This window comes from Mesoplodon bidens, assembly GCF_964165515.1.
Source record: "Mesoplodon bidens genome assembly, chromosome: 9".
In the NCBI taxonomy this organism is placed as follows: domain Eukaryota; kingdom Metazoa; phylum Chordata; class Mammalia; order Artiodactyla; family Ziphiidae; genus Mesoplodon; species Mesoplodon bidens.
Genome location: NC_138166.1, coordinates 31344175 through 31365937, shown reverse-complemented (window position 1 = coordinate 31365937; position 21763 = coordinate 31344175). Strand labels below are relative to the sequence as shown.

Sequence of the window (21763 nt, the reverse complement as noted above, 5' to 3'; positions counted from 1 at the left end):
TTTGTCCCATTGGTGAGAACATTTTATTAAATGGGTATGATGTTACTGCATTTTGAGATTTGAGATAATCATTTAAAGTATAATATGCCTTCCTGTGCCAAGATAAAAAATTACACGTCAAAGTTCATCTAAAGGCAAATCTTGTCATTGAGATATCTGGCAAGGTGCTAGTGCAGAGATGCTCCCCTGCTATTTCATGTATTTTTCTACTGAAAGGACAAGAGCTGATATTGAGCATAATACTCATATCAGGTTTTACTTTTGAACTGAGTTTCATCTCACTTAAATTTCTGAGTAGATTTGAGTTGTGTGTCTTGGTGGTATGGTTTTAGTTTGAGAGTGGAGGCGGGAGAACATGTTGTGACTTTATAAACAGTCGTGATTCTTAATTAGTAATTCCCTTTGAGCTGGTGTCTGGCCTCACTTCCCACTCCTTGCTAGTTTTAACTGATCAGTAGCTGGGAACTGCCGGTTATATGTTCACTGTTCCTGAGTTTATCTAGCAGCTTACAGTAGCACAGTCACGCCCTGCCCACCCACCCACCCCCCAATTTGTGGAAGCCTTTTTTCTAGCTGTGATGCTATGTTTTATGAAGAACTTAAGTTACAAGAGTATTTTCTTCCAATAGCTGATTATTAAATCACTTTCTGGACTTTGGGAGGTTAATATGTTTACAGAAATATCTGTGTGATCCCATTGAAAATGAGTGCATTTCAAAGTGGGTGCAGCCTAGGAAATTAAGCACAATCAAGTGTTCACTTCTAAAATACTAGAGTGCCCTAACAGTGTGCTATTTGGAAGGAAAGCAAAGACTGGTTCTGATCCATCTGTAGTTGAAATTCAGCCGCATAGTATAATAGCTATTTAAGTGTTTAAATTTTTAAAGCCTTAACTTAAATTACTTTTAAGTCCACATTTCTGTTAAAACATTTAGTACTATTATAAGCATCTGATGTGAGAAGTTGTTTTCTTTGTACCATACTTTTGGTACTACTTGCCTAGTTGTTATATTTACTTTTTCTGTTTAAAAAAAATAATATATGCTCATTGTAGAAAATTCAAACATAGCAAGATAAAAAGGAGAAAGCCAAAGTGCTCCCAGCATAACAGACAGTCATCAGTAGTTGGTGAACATCATTCCAGTCCTCTCATTTTTTTTTAATTTGGAATTTTTTATTTTTTTAATTTTATTTTTTATTTATTTTTCTGTTTTGGCCACACCTCGTGGCATGCAGAGAGCTTCCCTGACCAGGGATCAAACCCATGCCCTCGGCAGTGGAAGCATGGAGTCTTAACCACTGGACTGCCAGGGAAGTCCCCAGTGTTCTCACTTTATATATGTGGGATCATGCCATACGTGCTATTTTACAAAAACTTTTTTTTACTCTCAGCATTTATATTGTGGTGGTATTTTCATGTCAATGAAAATACCATCCTTTTGAAGGGCTGTGGAGTATTCCTCATAAGGATATATAATATTTTGACTTATTTGTAATAGTGACTGTTTCTGTTTTGTAAGTAAGTTCATTTGTACCATTTTTTTAGATTCTACATTATATGTGGATATCATATATTTGTGATATCATATATTTGTCTTTCTCTGTCTCACTTCACTCAGTATGACAATCTCTGGGTCCATCCATGTTGCTGTAAATGGCATTATTTTGTCCTTTTTTATAAGCCACAGTGTTTTGATGTACTTTTCATGACACTGCTTCTAGGAATGTTGTGGCATCTGGCATATACCTCCTCTCTCCCCTAGCTTTGCTTGATTTTTCTCTCAAAATGATGCAAAATAAAGTCCTCAAGTCTTAAAAAGTTTCTTTCATTTTGCATTTTGGTTGTCTTGATTATTATTAAAATTTACATATGTAGTGTTTCTATTATTTGAGGATTCATGTGTTTTCAGAATAAAGATTATATAAAATCAATCCTTACTCTCAAGGAAAATAGCAGGCTGATGTTTTTACCCTAAGGCACTTGGAGAAAAATATTACAGCCCTTCAACTCGGGAAGGGCTTTCACTTTCACTTCCTGTAGCAGTGTCCTACAGCTGAAAAGTCACACAAGACAAGATGTAATGGCATACTCAGTCATCAACTGCAGACTTCAGTGTGGTGGGGATTCAGAAAAAGGAAATCAGGGAAGCTTGCAAAAAGAAAAGGAGTCTTGAGCTTGAAAAAAGTCTAGAATGTGATATATCACAGCAGAGGCAAGAAAGACTGACTGGGACCAGGAAAGACAGGACTTTATACATGGGTATGTCTGCATATATATGTGTGGATGCATACATGGCTGATGTGTCAGAACTTAAGAAATCCTTCTACCTGTGTTTTTTCTAAGCTTTCCGGTTTTCTCATTTTCATATCTTCTCAGCAGCTAAGCATAGAACCTTGCCTGGAATAGGTACTCAATAAAAACTGCATTAAATTATATTTTTAGGGTAACAATTTCCTGCCCACACACATACACTGTGACTCTAGTGCTATTCACCCATCTGTTGCTAACATGAAAGCTCCATGCCCCTCTAGCTTTGCCTTGTAGCCTGCGAGTGCTGGGAGCCATAAGTAATTCTTCCTCCACCTACAGGCCCCAGGTTGGGAGTGGTCCCATGACTAGAATAAAACCTGGCAAAGATATCCACTGAGCTGACAAGCCTGACTTCCCATCTGTTTTTTTCCCCTCTCTGCTTGCTTCTTCAACTGCACACATCTCCTAGGTAGTATAACAAGTTATTAAAGGGCAAACGTTAAATCACATTCTCAGTACTTTATTTTGGATGGGGGGTAGATTGAGGGAATTGAGTAGATTTCCAAGGGAGGTTGGCCCATACACGCACAGAAAAAAAAGACCATAAGCTCCCCTGTGTACAACCAAAGGCAGATATGCTCAAACATAGGTGCATTTAACACCTGACAGGTATATTTAATGAGCCCAACTGTAAAGCATTACATTTTATCTGAAATGAAGTCTATTTTGCATTCCAGGTAAAAAGAAAGATATTTCACTTACCTGTGTAGAAGATGAACTGTTAGGCAGAATATTATATATACCTAGTATTTATCAAGCATAGTGTTTAACATATACGGTGACCAATGACAGTATTGGGAGAGTTGGAAAAGATTTAAAAACTTGAGGACTTCTAGAGAAATGAGAGCCCACATTGCAAGTAGATAGAAACATGTGCCTATTCCCGTGTTACACACACACACACACTGCAGACACACAAGCTAATCAGTTTTCCCTTGGGCTTAGAGTTCCGAGAGAGCAGTGCATTTTAATTCTTAAATATGAAGTATAACCAAGTCCTGTATGACTTATGATCATCCGTTCCCTGCTCAGACCCTTGAGTAGTATTGGAAAGTTAGAATTATTCTGTTACCAAGCTCTTTGAAATTATTTCATTCTTTGGAACCTCATAATCTTAGTATCTAAGTGTTTAAGCTCATCTAGCTAAAAGAAGTAGTATATTGTTTTTTTTTAGTTCCAGCTTCTACTGGGGCAGTTCTTTTTAATTTGAAGAGTATCAGGTCTTGGAGACCATTTCAAAGAATATCTGACCAACTTTCTCATCCTGAAATTAAGGAAGAGTTTAGAAAGATAATGTTCTTAAGGATGTCTTTAGAAATTATGGGAAATTTTGCATATTTCTAATAATATCAAATTAATTGGGTGTAAGAGTGGCAAGACTTGAGATTCACTAAGTTAATGTACCTTATTAATGAAATTGTATTTCTCTGCTAATGAACCTGGTCAGGTAGGAGCTATGAGTAGATTTGCATAATATGTAAGAGAGTAATTTTGTTTACTTTTGAGGTATTGCTCCCCGTAGGATATTTTATCACTTACTTTTTTTCATTCTGTGGTACACAGTTTCCCCAAGAAAACACATTTTTAAAATATTCTTCCTCAGTTTTTCAAATCCATTGAGTAAAACCGAAGCTTCAGGAAGATGTTACATTTATCCTGCAGTTTTGTGTGCCTACCAATAAAAATACCACTGAGTAACCCAGGGGGCTTCATAGACCCTAATTTGAGAAGAAGAAAGGGATTAAGGCTCTGTTTCTCTGGTCACCTAAAAGGCAGAATGTTTATCATCACTAGAAGTCAAGATATTCTCAATCAGGGACTCTTCTTTTTCCTAAGAGACCATTTCTTACGTTCTATGATGCTTTGATCTAATTCAGTGCATGCCTGAAAAACAGGACATTAGCATGATAGATATCAAATTTTCCCAAAGGGAAATCCACATTAATAAATCACACACAGTGCTTTGATTGATGAGATTGGGACTTGTTTGGATTTCTGTCTGACCCTAATTATTTTCAACCATTTTCAGAAAGCAGCAGGAACACTGTAACTTCCTTGCTTTAAAAGGGGGAGGATCCAACAAGCTATAACTTTGGGAGCACTCCCCCACATATTTACATAGAAGAAGGGCACAGGTGTCCTTGGATGTCATCAAACAGGAATCAGTGGTGCTGTGAACAGCCTTTATTGTGAAGTACTGATAGGTGCCCATTGCTTCTCATTGAGAAGAAAAAAGTTGTTTCCAGACTACTCAGGTTATTCAAGTATTTCATAATATCACAGCTTTAAGAGTCTGGCTGACTATACTGGCTCACCTGAATATTTACAGAAAATTAATATCTCTCAGAAGTCTACAAAATGCCTTCTGGCTTTACACATTAGTAGGTTAATGGCAGTTAAAGCTTCAAATTATCCATTGATTCTTCATATCCCTATACATCCGGCAAAGAAGGGATGCACATATTTACATTTGAAAAAAAAATCTTTCTTTAATTAACAAAACTGCTTATTTTAGTATTTTCTTGTATTGTTATCCTCAATAACAGAAGGAATAGAAGACTGGGTGGTGGTGATACATACAAATGTATTAAAGTTTACTTTAAAGCCAGAAAAGACCCAAAGCCGTCACTGTCTTCCTCTTGCCTTCTGCCACGACTAACCAACATTCTGAAGAAATCACGCAAGATTAAATAATAGTCTAAAGCCAAACATTCTTATATGTACTCTGATAAATTTAACATATTCTTATGTTTTATATGTTCTCAATTATATCTTTGCTTCGTCCTTTTCTATTATAGTTTTCCATTACTGAAACCTTCCTGTCCTTTCCTGTTACAGGATTATAGCTGGACAGACATCCGCTGCCCCTTTGAAAAACGAAGAGACGCAGCATGCGTGTTTTGGGACAATGTAGTTTACATTTTGGGTGGCTCTCAGCTTTTCCCCATAAAACGAATGGACTGCTATAATGTCGTTAAAGATAGCTGGTATTCCAAACTGGGCCCTCCAACACCTCGAGACAGCCTTGCTGCCTGCGCTGCAGAAGGCAAAATTTATACATCTGGAGGTTCCGAAGTTGGTAAGGACTTATTCAGTATTTGTGTGTGCTTTAAAGCTGAGGGTCTTGGCTTTCATATTTAAACAAAATTGGTATTATTTGTCCAGATACTTTTTGACAAATTTAAATACATATCTGTCATATTTTAGAGCACATTTCCCTGAAGGTTTACCTTACTCTTTATAAGTCATTAATTTACGAGAACTTCAACTTCCTAGATAATGTTAACTGTCCATTTTTTGTCATGACAGCGGTTTCATTGACGTCATCTGGATTTTAGCTTCTCTGTTGCCATCTGGATTAGTTATTTTATATATGTAATATTATTTGCTTTAAAGATTTTGGAGTTTGGCTTACTCATAGACCCACATTCAGGCTTTTAAAATCTGTATTATCTTTGCTTTCTTTGTATCAGAAAAAAGTAAGAATAATCTTTTTCATTTGCTTTATTCTTTAACTTTGTTTTTTGCTTTTGGGTGCGTCGGGTCTTCGTTGTGGCATGCGGGATCTTCGTTGCGGCGCGTGGGCTTCTCTCGAGTTGTGGAGTGCAGGTTTTCTGTCTCTAGTCGTGGCACGTGGGCTCTGTAGTTAGCAGCACTCGGGCTGTCTAGTTGAAGCGCTTGGGCCTAGTTGCCCAACCAGGGGTTGAACCTGTGTCCACTGCATTGGAAGGCAGATTATTTACCACTGGACCTCCAGAGAACTCGCTATTCTTTAACTTTTTAGTGTAATGATTGGTAGTGGTATCTTAAGCTTATTGGTCAGAACAGGGTGTGGGTATGGGTATAAAAACCTTTCTCCGGCTTCCCTGGTGGCGCAGTGGTTGAGAGTCCGCCTGCCGATGCAGGGGATGCGGGTTCGTGCCCCGGTCCGGGAGGATCCCACATGCCGCCGAGCGGCTGGGCCCGTGAGCCATGGCCGCTGGGCCTGTGCGTCTGGAGCCTGTGCTCCGCAGCGGGGGGCGGGGCACAACAGTGAGAGGCCCGCGTACCGCAAAAAAAAAAAAAAAAAAAAAAGTAAAAACCTTTCTCATTGACAGATAATTTGTAAGTGTCCACTAGTGTTCATTTATTAAATGAATAATTTTTCTAAATGAATATTGTAGGTGCAGACTAGCTTTTATATGCTTTCGTCTTTTCAAGTAATTTCTTTAGCTAAATAATGGGCTTATAAAGAAAACTAGGAAAACCAAGTAAATCTAAAGTGTGGAATTTAAACGTTGTCTTTTTGTTTTCTTTTATGATTTTTATATTAGCCCAAAGACTGTTTTACTTTTGGTCCGCATATTTATTTGTTTTAAGTTTCTACCCCCGCTCCCACTAGATGCAAAATGAATACAAGAAAGATTATGATTTTCTAAATGTGACTTAAGAGGTGACCTTTCCCCCTTTTTTAAAGCATTCTCACAGAATGTCTAATACAGCATATTTCAAATACAATAAATCCTAAATATAGTAGGAACTGTTTTATAGATATCCTTTTTTTGTGGAAAGTATAGTAGATAACTTCATTTCTTTAGCATTTACTAAGTCAGTTTTTCACTTAAATAGTAACTTTTTTTAATCTGCTATATACTGTATATTTCCCTTTAGTGTCAACCGACTGAATCAAATTTGAAATGTTTAAAAAGTTAAAAAGAAGTTACTGTTAGTCATGACTATTACTTCTTCTGTTTGTTACTCTTTGAACTTTGCTCTTCATAGGCTTTGGTTTTGATAGAGACTTATAAGGGTGTTATTGCTTTTAAGCGTTAGAAAAGTCCAGAAAAGTGGGAGGGGAGCAATAATTTGATAAAGTTCTAGCTTCGTTCTTCTTGGGAAAGAAAAAAAGCACTTGATCTTTTTTTTTTTTTTTTTTTTTTGCTGTACTCGGGCCTCTCACTGTTGTGGCCTCTCCCGTTGCGGAGCACAAGCTCCGGGCTCGCAGGCTTAGCAGCCATGGATCACTGGCCCAGCCGCTCCGCGGCATGTGGGATCCTCCCAGACAGGGGCACGAACCCGTGTCCTCTGCATCGGCAGGCAGACTCTCAACCACTGCACCACCAGGGAAGCCCAGCACTTGATCTTTAATGGTTATCATTTCTAAAACTCTTTATTGAGCTCCTAAAATGTGCAGAAGTTGCAAAACAGGATGGATGTGTTTTGACGTTAAAATGTATAATCAAAGTACACCAGAAATACATAACGATACTTTGAGTGTATATTCAAGAATGGACTGGCATGACTTCAGGGCCTACCCACACAACTGCTGAGAGCAGTCAGGAAGAACAGTTTTGTTAATGATGCAGTGGCTGTTGTAGAACATTAAATGACAAGCCTGAGGATACTCTCAGATAGTAGTCTTCATATTTTAAGGTATAGACTTACCATCTATAAACAGCTGTGTTTTTCCCCCTCTCTATAAACTTTTGAGGTTCAATTAATTCCCATCATGCATAACTGGGCTGGAAGACATACATAATGTTTCTTATTTAATTTGAAAATCTTTTGAAATCAAACCAATTTCTTTTTTTTTGTTTAATTACCGATTAATAAGTCTCTCCAACAGATCCTTTTCTGAATATTTTCCAAGGTCTATACAAACAGGGGTAGCTTTTTCTGAAACTATTTCTACGTTTTGTTGTTGTTGTTGTTGATTGAGTAGAGAAAAGACTCTACAACCCTAAATTCTTTCCTCCAGTAATTAATGATTCAACTCTACAGTCAACTCACTCCAGGCCCACATACACACTAAGTTAAGCAAGATGGGGTCCTTTTCTTTTACAGGAAACTCGGCTCTGTATTTATTTGAGTGCTATGATACAAGAACTGAAAGCTGGCACACAAAGCCCAGCATGCTGACCCAGCGCTGCAGCCATGGGATGGTGGAAGCCAACGGCCTGATCTATGTTTGCGGTGGAAGTTTAGGGAACAATGTTTCTGGGCGTGTACTGAATTCCTGTGAAGTCTATGATCCTGCCACAGAAACGTATGTATCAGTTTAAAACTCTTACTACACAATTAATTGTATTCTATAAGCTCAATAGAAGAAGATGTCAAAAGGCAGAAGGAACCCAGCAGAAGGATTTTTGAATGTACTAGGGTCAGGGGCATGTTTATAGCCTTGACCCTTCCTCTACACCTTAAGAAATAGCTTGACCTTATACCCTATGGGAGCCCCTCTCTTTCTATTCCTGCTTGTGCAATAAATAAATGTGAATAAGAAAATATGACTGATTCATCAAACTCAAAGTATTTTTGTTTGAGAGATCAGGAAGTGTAGAGAGGGGGAAACAATTTATGACCAGCAGTAAATTTGCCTTCAATTAGAAATATTATGTATTGGTTCCTGGCATTAATGAATCATACCCCTAGGTATAATGTCTTTTTTGAGTTTGTGCTTACTAAAGTATGTTTGGATTTATATTTATTAAATAAAATTATTCTTTTTAAAAAATATTTATTTACTTATTTATTGGGCTGCTCCATGTCTTAGTTGCGGTATGTAGGATCTAGTTCCCTGACCAGGGATCAAACCCGGGCCCCCTGCATTGAGAGCGCAGAGACTTAACCACTGGACCACCAGGGAAGTCCCTAAATAAAATATTCTTAAGTCAACTGGGAAGTAAAATAACTGCTTTTAAAAGGCAAAATACAAAGAAATAAATGGTTAGCCTGTTTTTCTGATCTTGTAATTAATGATGGAACCCATTCAATACAGCCAAAGGATATGAGCCAGTTATTGATAGTGGGGGGTGGTAAGTATAGTGTAATTAACTAACAGGAAAATAAACACAGGTGATGTTCCAGTCAGACCTTTTGTTGATAATCAGAAACATCCAAAGATCTTCAATAAGAAAATTAACTTGCTCGTTTGAAAGGATTGTTCTTCCTTTAGGAGAACAAGTTATTGGGCAAATATGTTCAACTTAAGTGTTATGCCAAAGAGCCTCACCAAAACTCTTGTGCTCAATTTTTGTATTTAGGAAATATTTCCAGGCTACAAAACATAGAAGTCTTCTACTCCAGCTATTGCTTTTATTAAATTAAGAGTAAAGATTTAATTATAAAATATGATTGCCATTTGCAGTTATTTATGCTTCCCACCTATTTTTGAAGGATTTAAGGAAGCAAAATCAGTAACTCCTTTCCCAAAGAAAAGTGCAATTACAATTGTTCTTTTCTCATTTTTTGCTTAACTAGTCACCCATGTTAGGGATAGAATTGAAAGAAGCTTATCTTGAAACTTATCTTTTGCTAAGTGTCTAGACTAGGAAATCTCTTGAGATCATCAAACTTAATACTTCCCAATGTTTTTTTAAACTGTACCTTTGTACTTGCCAGGGCACACTGGGGATACACCTTATCCTAATCCCATCATCCATCCATCCAGCTATCTATCCATCCCCTCTTGTCCTAAACCATAGGAGCAGGGTATATACCAACTGTCCTCCCTCCTATATCAGTCTCTACTTTACCTCCCATAAATCCTATACTCAAAAAGCATTACAGCATATTAGTTGGAAAGCTGTAATCTCATTCATTCTGCTGCCTAATTATTGTTTCGTTTCTAAAAAAAATATCTTAGAGTAGAACCCATCCCATATGAACTCCAGGCTTCTAAATTCTGAGATCTTTATTCAGGCAGTATCAGTGTAAATCAATATATTCTTGTTTATAGTAGCAGAGAAAGAGTATAAAGGGATTCTACAACTTCAATAGTTTTTAAAACTAGGGGAATATAATCAGTTTGGGGAATATTTTAAAACTTACACAACTTAGCATTTCTTTTGTATATATTGAGCTTATGTATTAAATTTGAATTCTCTATATTCTCTAAATTTTCCTAAGTGAAAAGCTAGTGTGAATATAATTATCCAAATCTCAAAATGAAAGATGTTATATACTACTATGATTTCCTTTCTAATATGTTGTGTCCATCCAACGTATTTTTTGTAAAACTGTTTCTTCCCAATTTTGACAATTTTTAAAGTGTTTTTTAACTAGAATATGTTCGATTGGAAGCTAAGAAATGAAACCTATGGAAACAACACAACACAGTTTCCACAGTTAGAATTTTGAGGAAAGCTACTGAACACTAAACTCACGTTGGAGAGGGCAGAGACCTAGTGCATACTCTGCATGTGAATTATAGGAGGAAGGAAGCGTGTTTCACAAAGTTCCTTAATTCTAAACCTTGAGGAGACTTACATATACATAAAACATTCTCTTATTTTATATCATAGACATATTTAGAGAAGAAAGGGGTATGTATATTGAATTTTTCCAAGTCAGATACTCTGTTTAACACACTTTGACAGCTCACTGTGTGGAGAGGCTGTGGAGGTCGAGTACTGGCTCTCCCACTTTCGAGCTGAATGCTGGTCTTTTCACCTGGAGGAGCACATGTGTTCGTCCTGAAGAACAGGAGGACTTACTTTAACTGAATGCTCAGAAAATGAGAGTGGTGACTGTCAAACCATTTTTTTTTTTTTTTCTTTTTGCGGTATGCGGGCCTCTCACTGTTGTGGCCTCCCCCGTTGCGGAGCACAGGCTCCGGACGCGCAGGCCCAGCGGCCATGGCCCACGGGCCCAGCCGCTCCGCGGCATATGGGATCCTCCCAGACCGGGGCACGAACCCGTATCCCCTGCATCGGCAGGCGGACTCCCAACCACTGCGCCACCAGGGAGGCCCCTGTCAAACCATTTTTAAAACAAACCAAAAGTATGTAAATACAAGGCAACAAGTTGTTGATATTTCAGAGTTCATCATTATGCTCTAATTATGTTTTGAAAAGTTAAATGTATTAAAGTATTTAAAAGAAGAGTTATAAATAACCATATTAGAGCATTACACTTACGCCAAATTGCCCTTTTTTTTGTTTTTGTTTGGAGTCTTTGGATTTATATCAGCTGTTAAGAGCTGTGTGCTGATACCACCTTCACAATCACAAATGTCAGTTACCTGTATGGGAGTACATGCAAAAGAAGAGATGAATCTCATAGAAAACAATAACAAAATTGTGTGTTTAATGCTGCTACCTGTGAATTAGTATCCTTCAACACTTGTGTCCACATTTATATTCTCAGTCTCTTTCTTTATAGTAGTGCCTGTGATCACAGCAACGTGCTAATAAGTTATTAAACGTGACAAAATGATAGGAGCTGCCTGAAGTTCTAAGTGTATATTTAAAGATGTATGTGTGAATAGTAACAGATATGCTAATTTGCTGATTGCTAGAGGCCCATGACAAATTTGTTTTACTTACCCTATGTAAATATTAATTAAAACCACATGTGACTAAAACCATATTAGTACCTTATATTTTCTTACATATCTTCCCTGTTTTGTTTTGTTACTGTTTTACAAGTTATTGTGAACTATAGGAAATGGATGTCTTCCAGAGACATGTTAATAGTCTCCAGATATCCTGTTTCCCATATCCTATTGGAGTTGAAAGGAATAAAATCCCTATTTACCCCACCTATAAATTACTGAAAACCACTGTTAAACTTTTGTTTTCTAGCTTTCCAGACGTGCATGCGCACATTTGTTTGTGTGTGTGTGCATGTATACACATATGTGAGTGGTAAATGAGCGCTTACTTGGGATAACAGACCTTTCTTATAAATTCGTATGAGTCCTTTTACTTCTTGTGAACATGTATACTAAAAACTTTCCTTTGTTTTTTCAGATGGACTGAGCTGTGTCCAATGATTGAAGCCAGGAAGAATCATGGACTGGTATTTGTAAAAGACAAGATATTTGCTGTGGGTGGTCAGAATGGCTTAGGTATGTGAAGTTAGTTCATTTTTCAACTTTTGCAATGAATTTGCTGATACTTCCTTATCTTAAGTTATGAAAATGTTTCTTGATCACATACATCATTAGACTTTTTTTATATAGTTTCTGTGAACTAACGGTTTATGAAACATTTTAATATACGTTTAACATTTCTGTCCATGAATGTAGGTAATAGCCACCAGTCATTGTGACAGTCTCAGGTGGCTTTAGCACATTTCCAAATACCCTCTGGGGAATGGTATCACATTAGCTTAAGAACTATTGAGTGGGGACTTCCCTGGTGGTCCAGTGGCTAAGACTCCATGCTCCAAATGCGGGGGGCCCGGGTTCGATTCCTGGTCTGGGAACTAGATCCCACATGCTGTAACTAAGAGTTCACGTACCGCAACTAAAGATCCCACATGCCATGACTAAGACCTGACACAGCCAAATAAATAAATATTAAAAAAAAAACAAACACTATTGAGTGACAGAAACATTTGAACTTTAATATAACTTTTAAAACTTTTTAACTTAACTTTTAGGACTTGTATCCAGACTCTGAATGGCAGTGTTTCCTAAACATTTTTAAACATTGCATGAAAATATCAGTACTACTTTTTTAAATGAGTAAATTTGATCTTTTTATTTTCTTAAATAATGTACTAAAGAATCTTTTTTTTATTAGTTTCTGCTTTATAACAAAGTGAATCAGTTATACATATACATCTGTTCCCACATCCCTTCCCTCTTGCGTCTCCCTCCCTCCCACCCTCCCTATCCCACCCCTCGAGGCGGTCACAAAGCACCGAGCTGATCTCCCTGTGCTATGCGGCTGTTTCCCACTATCTATCTACCTTACGTTTGGTACTGTATATGTGTCCATGCCTCTCTTTTGCTTTGTCACAGCTTACCCTTCCCCCTCCCCATATCCTCAAGTCCATTCTCAAGTAGGTCTGTGCTTTTAATAATGTAGAATTTGGACTGAATCTATAGATAAGATTCCACAAAGCTTATTTTAGTCAGTACCTTTAATCATTACTTAAGTATAACAAAGAAATAGCTTTATTTTCTTCTTCTGTCTCTATCCATTGCTGTTTTTCATAAGCTGCTGACAGATAAATGGTAGAAGGAAAAAGAAGGACAGTTGAATGATTATAATCAAACTTAATCAGAAGGAAACGTCACTGGTCTACTTTTTAATTTTTCCAGAGCAGATAGAACATCTTTAATTTTATAGAATAAATATAAGTATTTATGATTCTAAAATGACAAATGAAAATTAAGTTAAATTTCTGTTGTGTTCAAGTAAGAATGGGGATTTAAATGGTAGATATGTGAGGATTCATTGTAAAATTCTTACAACTCTTCTGCATGTTTGCAGTTTTTCATAATAAAAGGTTTGGAAAAAATACAAAGAATTATTACTTTAAGAGATCTTAGAATTGTTCATATAGCTGTTCACGTTTTATTCTTTTGAAGGTGGTCTGGACAATGTGGAATATTACGATATTAAATTAAACGAATGGAAGATGGTCTCACCAATGCCATGGAAGGGTGTAACAGTCAAGTGTGCAGCAGTCGGCTCTGTAGTTTATGTCTTGGCTGGTTTTCAAGGTGTGGGTCGATTAGGACACATCCTTGAATATAACACTGAAACAGACAAATGGATCGCCAACTCCAAAGTCCGAGCATTTCCAGTAACAAGTTGTTTAATTTGTGTTGTTGATACTTGTGGAGCAAATGAAGAAACCCTTGAAACATGAAAAATGAGTGAACTTCAAGACTCACTGGAGACTCAAAAGTATGGCCACCAGTGCTTTGTTCCAAGAGTTTGGTTACAAAGTTTTAGTTTGGTGTTCTTTTCAAGGAAGTTTCAAGTAAAGTAAGATTCCTATAAAATAGATTTTCTTTTATATGGGATTTCTTACTTCATTCAAAGACCATATTTCAGCTGACCACATAACCAAGAACATATCTAGCAAGAAAACTTGTAAAGTTATAAGCATTTGGTGAAAGTATGAATTCTTAAATGAATTTCACATTTGTAACTATGATTATGGCAGAATGGGGGATTGACTCACCATAGAAGCAACCTCATCTTAGCTCTAGATTCTATTTTCATACATCATAGAAGTGCTATGTAGTTAGGTCTGTTTGTTTCTGTTCAGTCAAGAACTAAGAAATAGTATGAATTGTAAGTCAAAGATAGGCAGTTCTGATGGAGCAGCTTAGTCTCACGTAATTTTGCTTGTCTTCATTTGTTCCATTTAGTGCCAAATGTATTGCATTTTAAAAGCAAGCCAGAGTGAGTCAAAGCATACACTTATATCTCACAAAACTTCATAAACACATTGTGAGAGTTAAAAACGTACCCAACTCCTCATGAAATATATTCTATCCAATTAAATAATTCCATCTTTTTAACACAAAATGTCAAGCCTAGCACCCATTACTAATTTATATCACGTTTTCTCCCAGGGGTTAAAAAAGGATTATGCGTCTTCAGTGCTCACTCTGTTAAATAAAATCCAATCATTATAAGAATTATTACCTAGCAAAAGAAAGCTACTTATAGCAAATTTCTAGGTCACTAGAATAGCACTGATAGTTATACATTTTGAACTTCTTACAGATTAGAAAGGTACATGATTTCTCTTCCTTAGCAGACCACATCATTGATATTTGACCCAGTTGTCTCTAAAAGTTTTTTAGTTGAGTTAAATATTTGTCATCTTGTATTAATTGCTTATATGTGATCAGTAAATCTTTTACAAACCCAACTATTCATTTCTTTCCTAGTAATGTTTTGCCCTTTTACATTATGAAATGTATGGAGTGAGCCACGTAAAACTGTCACCATCCATGTTTCTACCTGGTAATATTAAATATTTTTAAACTTCAAGTAGACCACTAAGTTCATTCTTCATTTTAAATGTGTTAGGTAATGGTTGTTTTTTGAACTTGTGAAACAATGTTTCTCTTTAAATTTTTATTGTTTTCTTTATAATGGGGGTTATAAGCTTAAAACCTAAAAATGTTTAAATGAAAAAGGAATTATAAAAAGATTATGGTAGATATATTTCTATTTATGTAAGGTTTTATGTACATAACAGCTTTATTAAGATATAATTTACATGTCGTACAGTTCACTGATTTAAAGTGTACTATTCAATGGTCTTTAATATATTCAGAGTTATGCAACCATCACCATAATTTTGGAACACTTTCTTCACCACAAAAAGAAACCCCATCCTCATTAGCAGTCACTCCCCATTTTCCCTGTATTACCTTCTTATGGCTCCTGTAACAAATTACCATAAACTTTGTTGCTTAAAACAACAGAAATTTATTCTTTCACAATTTGGGAGACCAGAAATCCTAAATCAAGGTGCTGTTAGGGTTGAGTCCTTCTGGAGGCTCTGAGGCAAAAACTTCCCATGCCTCTCCTGTAGCTTCTGATGGCTGCCAGCAAATGTCGGCATTTCTTGGCTTATAACTACGTCACTTCAGTCACTGCCCCAGTCTTCACATGGCCTTCTTCCCTGTGTGTCTCGTCTCTCTGCATCTTCATGTGGTGTTATAAGAACAACAGTCATTGGATTTAGCTTACCCTCCTCATAATCCATTGTGACCATATCTTAACCAATGACATCTGCAAAGACCCTGTCTCCAAATAAGGTCACATTTTGGAGTTTGGGGGAGACATTATTCAACCCAGTTGCATCTCCCAAACACCCCATTCCTAGGTAACCATTAATCTTTCTGTCTCTAGATTTGCCCATTCTGAACATTTTTATGTTGGATTTTGAATTTTCCTCTCCGTTGAAAAAAATGTGTCAATGTTTTTTGAGGGTAGAATATCCATTTATTATATTACAATGGTTATATTACTTAATTTGATACAATAATTTCCCATATGGGAATATGCAGCTGTTTAAGGTATTTTAAATAACTACCCTTTTCTTTAGGCTGTATCTGCTGACTAGAGCACACTATGATAAGTTATGTAGACAGCTTTGATGTAGGTTATAATGACGTGTGTGTGGTTTTTTTCCTTAGTAATCTTAGTAATTCTAATTAGTGTCTGTTTTCTGTCCTGGAAATAGTCTATGATATTGTCAATATCATGATAATGAGTAAAAGTACAGTATGTTGGCGAGTATATTTTCTATTACTCCCCCACCCAAAATTCCTATCCTGTATAGTGCTCTACGTTCTTTTTAGTAGATACGTGATTGTCAATGTTATATTTTTTGCAGTGACACGACTTTGATGACATAGCAGTTTAGCTTTTACTTTTGAAAATCACAATGTGAACGTGAAATTTTAATGTCTTGAAAAAAATTGTTGCTGTCAAAAAACAGTCATTAATTACAATTGTGACCTAGCTTTCAAAAATGTGACATAGAGTGTCATGGAAAATTTAGAGTCATGAAAAGGAGACATCTTTTAAAACCAGTGGTCTGTTTTCCTTTTGCCTCATATACTGTAAATGGCAAATATTTTGGATTTGCTGCAGAGGCCAGGGTAAAGGAGATATTTGAAGGAAATTTTGCTTTTTAAGGGTGGTAGTGTTAACACACACCAACAACTTCAAAAATTCACTCCACTCAAACATGGCACCAAAACAGCTCTCACTAAGTCCCCGTAATTTGTTAATATGAAAGAATATTTTACAGGTTACATCATTCAGCACTTGATAAATCATTCCTTTAAATAACCCCTTTCTCCTTACAGTTGCCTCAAAAGACTTTTAAAAGCTTGAATCTACTTTCATCTTCCTAACTTTCCTCCTTCCCAAGGTGATTCAAACTACTTTAGGAGAAAATCTGTACTGGGAAATTGTCTGAAATGTCATCCTTACTAACTAGAAAGCTTTTTTACTTTCCAGAGCTTTAAACCTATTCTGATAACGAAGCTGTAAAATGGGGTTCAAGGTCTGGTTCATTCAGTTCTTTTTTTCTTTTTTCTTAACATCTTCATTGGAGTATAATTTATTCAGTTCTTATAGGGGATTTCCCTGACTTTATCTTCCAACCATCCATTGAATTTGTTTCCACTATCCATGTTTAATTTCCAAGAGCATTTTCTTTTTAGAATTGTCCTTTTATATAGCATGCTGGTCTTGTTTCATGTTGCCCTGTCTGAGGATATTTTAGTTTCCTTAACATTACTTATATTTTTGGTGTGTTTCTCTTTCCTCTGACTTCTTTTTAGATTGCTTTGCTCTTTCCTGTTGGAGTCTTTCCTCAAATATCTGGTCCCTGGCCGTGCATTTATATTTAAAATTAGACATTAAAAAGTTGTGAACTTTTGTTTACAAATGTGAGCTGAATTGTCAGTGAATCTCATCATATGTTAAGGAAATGGCTGCCTGTTTTTTAATAAATTTATTTATTTATTTATTTATTTATTTATTTATTTATGGCTGTGTTGGGTCTTCGTTGCTGCACGCGGGCTTTCTCTAGTTGTGGTGAGTGGGGACTACTCTTCGTTGCGGTGCACGGGCTTCTCATTGTTGTGGCTTCTTGTTGCAGAGCACGGGCTCTAGGCGCACAGCCTTCAGTAGTTGTGGCACGTGGGCTCAGTAGTTGTGGCTCGCGGGCTCTAGAGCTCAGGCTCAGTAGTTGCGGCGCATGGGCTTAGTTGCTCCGCGGCATGTGGGATCTTCCCGGGCCAGGGCTCAAACCCATGTCCCTTGCATTGGCAGGCAGATTCTTAACCACTGCGCCACTATGGAAGCCCCTGCCTGCCTGTTTTTGTTGGAGATCCTTAAGAGATCCACAGATCTTTTTCTGGGATGTTCGATTCTCCAGAATATAAACTTACAAACTCCTGCCCCTTGGGTGGGGGAGAGCAAGCTGGGAAGAGACTGACAATAAGCCTGGCTGCAGGATTTCTGGAGCTCAGGCAAAGCGCCATTCAACAGGCAGAGTTCGGTTCCTCGTTTGTCAGTACCATAACTTGACCCTCTATAATTACATCCTGGACTCTAAAGCCTCTCGTTCCCTTTTTTTCAAGAAAAGAACCTATCTCCCAACAGGTAAGGATAGTCACCTAATGGATTTCTAACTGAACCTCATACAGATTTTCAAACAGTCCACCGTTCTATGATACCTGGTGGTTCTTAATTCTTGTGGCTTTTCAGCCTTCTCTGGGGACATCAGTTGTCCATCTTACAGGAATATGATTCTTCCTCTAAGTAATTTACTATGTACTCTTCTATGTGCATTCAGTCTTCATAAATTGTGGTTTGAAATTACGGTTATCTCCTAGTATAATCAAAGACGATGTTTTTGCTTGTTTTCCCCCTCATTTTGAGATATTTTCAAGAGGAAAGGGTGGCAGAGGCATTTTTACTCTGCCACCTTGAAACCAGACGTTTCCTTCTCATGACCTCACTCTCCTGATTTCCACCTACCCCTCCCCTATCACTACTGAGTCCTACATGCCTCAGCCCTAGGCTGTCATCATCTCACAGCACTTTATCCAGATGATTTCAGTCAGGATTCTGGCTTTGCCCACCTCTCCACCTTCACGGAGCACCATACACACCCTCGTTTAAGCTTCAGCCTAACTGGTATTATTTTAGGTCTTTGATGCTGGCAGAGTCCTTACACATGCTGGCATTTGCATGGATGAAAAGTCAGTGAACACAGTGAGAGATTCATTACTACAAGGGGACTGCTGAAAATAAGATATGTTAAGAATGATGGGAGCCAAGTTTCTCACTATGAAAGAAAAAAATACAGAGGGCAAATAAAATGAATTCTGTGATCTTGGGTTGAAATTGGAGGTTATCAGTGTGAAGTCATAGTTTTTAATAGACATATAGATATAGGAATATGTATTAATGTAAATGTGTGTCTGTCTATAATATGTATTCTCTAGCAATGCCCATGAAAGGATTTGGGAACAAAGATACCACAATAGCAATGAGCAAATTTAGAGCTCAGGTCTTGGCTTCTAAGTGCCACCAAAAAAGACCCAGGGCTCCTTGGAGAACAGGCTGATTCCAGGACTGAAGCAGGGAAAGTGTCAGATGACCTTGGAGCATCTTTTAGGCCAGGAAGTGAAGTGCTCAAAGAATCATGGGATGTGTCAACTGGAAATGATTTGAGCATCACAATAAATGATAGTAACAAATTATAACCCAATGAATAAAATTGGAAACCATAAGTCATACTGATAGGAATAAATAAATGAGTGAACTAAAAGTTTGGTGAGGAATGAGGTTTTTATATACTTTCAAAGTCTCTCCCTACAAAATCCTTATTACTAACAGGAAAAGAGTAATTTTACAGTGGAGCAGCTTGCCAGACAACACCTGAAGTGATCAAAGTGAACGTGACAATGTGACAAACAAATTGTGCACAACTTGACAGATACATTGTGAAGACCATGTATGCCAAAGATGCATAATCTAAATCTAATTAATAGAAAACAGATAAGTCTGCATTAAGGAAATTGTACAAAATAACTAGCTGTAATGTTTGTGTCAAGGTCATGAAAGTCAGGGAGAGACTGAGAAAATGTTCCAGAATGAAGCCTGAAGAAATATGAGTAAGGCAACAATGATTCCGAACTGCATCCTTGTCCTTTAAAGGACATTACTGAGACATTAGGCAAAATATGAATAGAATCTAAGGATTAGATAGTAGTATGCAGCAATATTCATGTCCTGATTTTGGTGATTATTGTGGTTTAGAATGTCCTTGTCTGTAGGAAATACAATAAATAATTGGGTGTTGGGGCATGAGGTCTGCAATATAGTCTCAAATGGTTCAGGAAAAAGATCTTTGTACTATATATACATGTAACTCCTCCATAAATTTTTTTCAAAATAAATGAATTAAACTGATTTAAAAAAAAAATAAACTAGGTTGCACCAGTTATTCCCAGTGCTCCTGTAGGTTCTGCTGTCATCAAAATCCAAACAAAGTATATGAGCAAGAACAATGGCTAGTCATCTTAAACCACCGGGGACGAACCTGTAATCCAACAAAGTCAGACTTATTGACGCATTGCAACCAAGGAGACTGCACACTAGAGGAAGTGTAGGGTGTCTCACCACACAATGGAAAAGGTAGATGTAGGATTTGTGGGAAAGGTGGAGTTCAGATAAAATCTAAATGAAACAGTTTTGATAGTCTCAAAGCAAAGCAGAGCGGTGTAAAGAGGCATCAACATCACATCTGGAGTGAGAAGTGGGTGTAGGGTCATGTTCTCTTGGAAACCACAAAGTTAAGAGAGTAAGTAATGTTCTTTTCAGGAACCCCTTGTCTGCAGTTCCGCACCTGATTAGAAATAGAAGCTGCTTCTCTGTGTCAAAGTGTCTTAGATCCTCCAGGCAAGAGTGGAATGTTTCATTCTTACTGATAAAATTTCAAATAGCAACGTTTACATGGACTTTAAAGAACAAGGTTTCTCCGTGTAAGAATGTAGTACTCATCCAAAGACGCGGGTTGTTATGATACTTTTTAGTTGCAGTTTGTCCTTAAAAGAAACTTTCCTGTAAACGTTACAACTGGCTTTATCTTATACTGTTACCCATCCTGATGAATGGCTGGGCAGATTTTTACTTTCTCAGCAGTTACAAATGAAAAATACGACTCGGTTTCTCAAACCACAGCTGATCCTCCTCTCAGGGCCTTGCTGAAGTTATGGGTTTGCCTGACCAACTTTATTTCCTCTCATTTTGGACCTCAAGTTTCCCCTGATGAACGAGACGCTGCACCACGGTCGTCAGCGCCTTTCTCCGCGTAACCCTTCAATCATCCTGCCTTCGCAGGTCACGCTCAGTGCGTGGGGGGGCGGTCCCACTCTTCTCAAATCATATTAAGCTTTCTCTGCGGTGGCCGGAGAGGTACTCCGGCGAAGAAGGAATCTCTTGCTGGGTTTCTGGCCAACCCACTTCTGTCGGCTCCGAGGCGGGAAGCGCCTTTTCCACAGGATATCAATGCAAGCCTGAATAAGAAGAAGAATTTCTCCCTCCTAAGCCATGGCATATCAGTTGTACAGAAATACCACTTTGGGAAACAGTCTTCAGGAGAGCCTCGATGAGCTTATACAGTCTCAACAGATTACCCCCCAACTTGCCCTTCAAGTTCTACTTCAGTTTGATAAGGCTATAAATTCAGCGTTGGCACAGAGGGTCAGGAACAGAGTCAATTTCAGGGGCTCTCTAAATACATACAGATTCTGCGATAATGTGTGGACTTTTGTGTTGAATGATGTTGAATTCAGAGAGGTGACAGAACTTATTAAAGTGGATAAAGTGAAAATTGTAGCCTGTGATGGTAAAAATACTGGCTCCAATACTACAGAATGAATAGGAAAAAAATGGCTTTTTAATGCCATCCTGTTATTGTTCATCACTTTTTGAAGAGAAGCATAGAAGAGACTTTTTTTAAATTTATTCTAGCATTGCAGAAGTGACTACACTGTGCCGTACTATCAGAGAATTCCAGTAGAAAGAAGCTTATAATTCTGTACCTTGTTACATTACCTTGTTATACAGCATGAAGAAACAGAACTTTTTTTTAATGACAAATCAAACATTGTGGCCTTCCTAAGACCATTCTTTAATAAATTCATTTTAAAACTCAAAAAAAAAAATCATATTAGAT

The 21763-nt window shown here is 37.4% G+C and overlaps 2 protein-coding genes across 3 annotated transcripts in view; both read left to right on the top strand.

Annotated features, from left to right (window-relative positions):
* The window catches only part of KLHL7 (kelch like family member 7), a 58634-nt gene extending 43598 nt beyond the window's left edge, over window positions 1-15036 (top strand). For both annotated transcript variants that reach the window (XM_081244642.1, XM_081244643.1), the window contains 4 exons: window positions 5150-5390; window positions 8135-8336; window positions 12043-12140; window positions 13614-15036. In XM_081244642.1, coding sequence (XP_081100768.1) covers window positions 5150-5390; window positions 8135-8336; window positions 12043-12140; window positions 13614-13897 — 825 coding nt within the window. In that variant the 3' untranslated portion in view covers window positions 13898-15036. The remainder of the gene's footprint in view (window positions 1-5149; window positions 5391-8134; window positions 8337-12042; window positions 12141-13613) is intronic.
* A 5947-nt stretch (window positions 15037-20983) lies between these two features.
* LOC308623004 (transcription initiation factor IIA subunit 2) lies at window positions 20984-21746 on the top strand. Its single transcript, XM_081244828.1, has one exon. It carries the CDS (start codon window positions 21136-21138, stop codon window positions 21463-21465), a length of 330 nt encoding a protein of 109 aa, XP_081100954.1. The 5' UTR covers window positions 20984-21135; the 3' UTR covers window positions 21466-21746.
* Window positions 21747-21763: the final 17 nt, after the last annotated feature.

What these genes read in the sequence shown, in the direction of transcription:
- LOC308623004 (XM_081244828.1), top strand. Translation starts at nt 21,136, where the DNA reads ATGGCATATCAGTTGTACAGAAATACCACTTTGGGAAACAGTCTTCAG.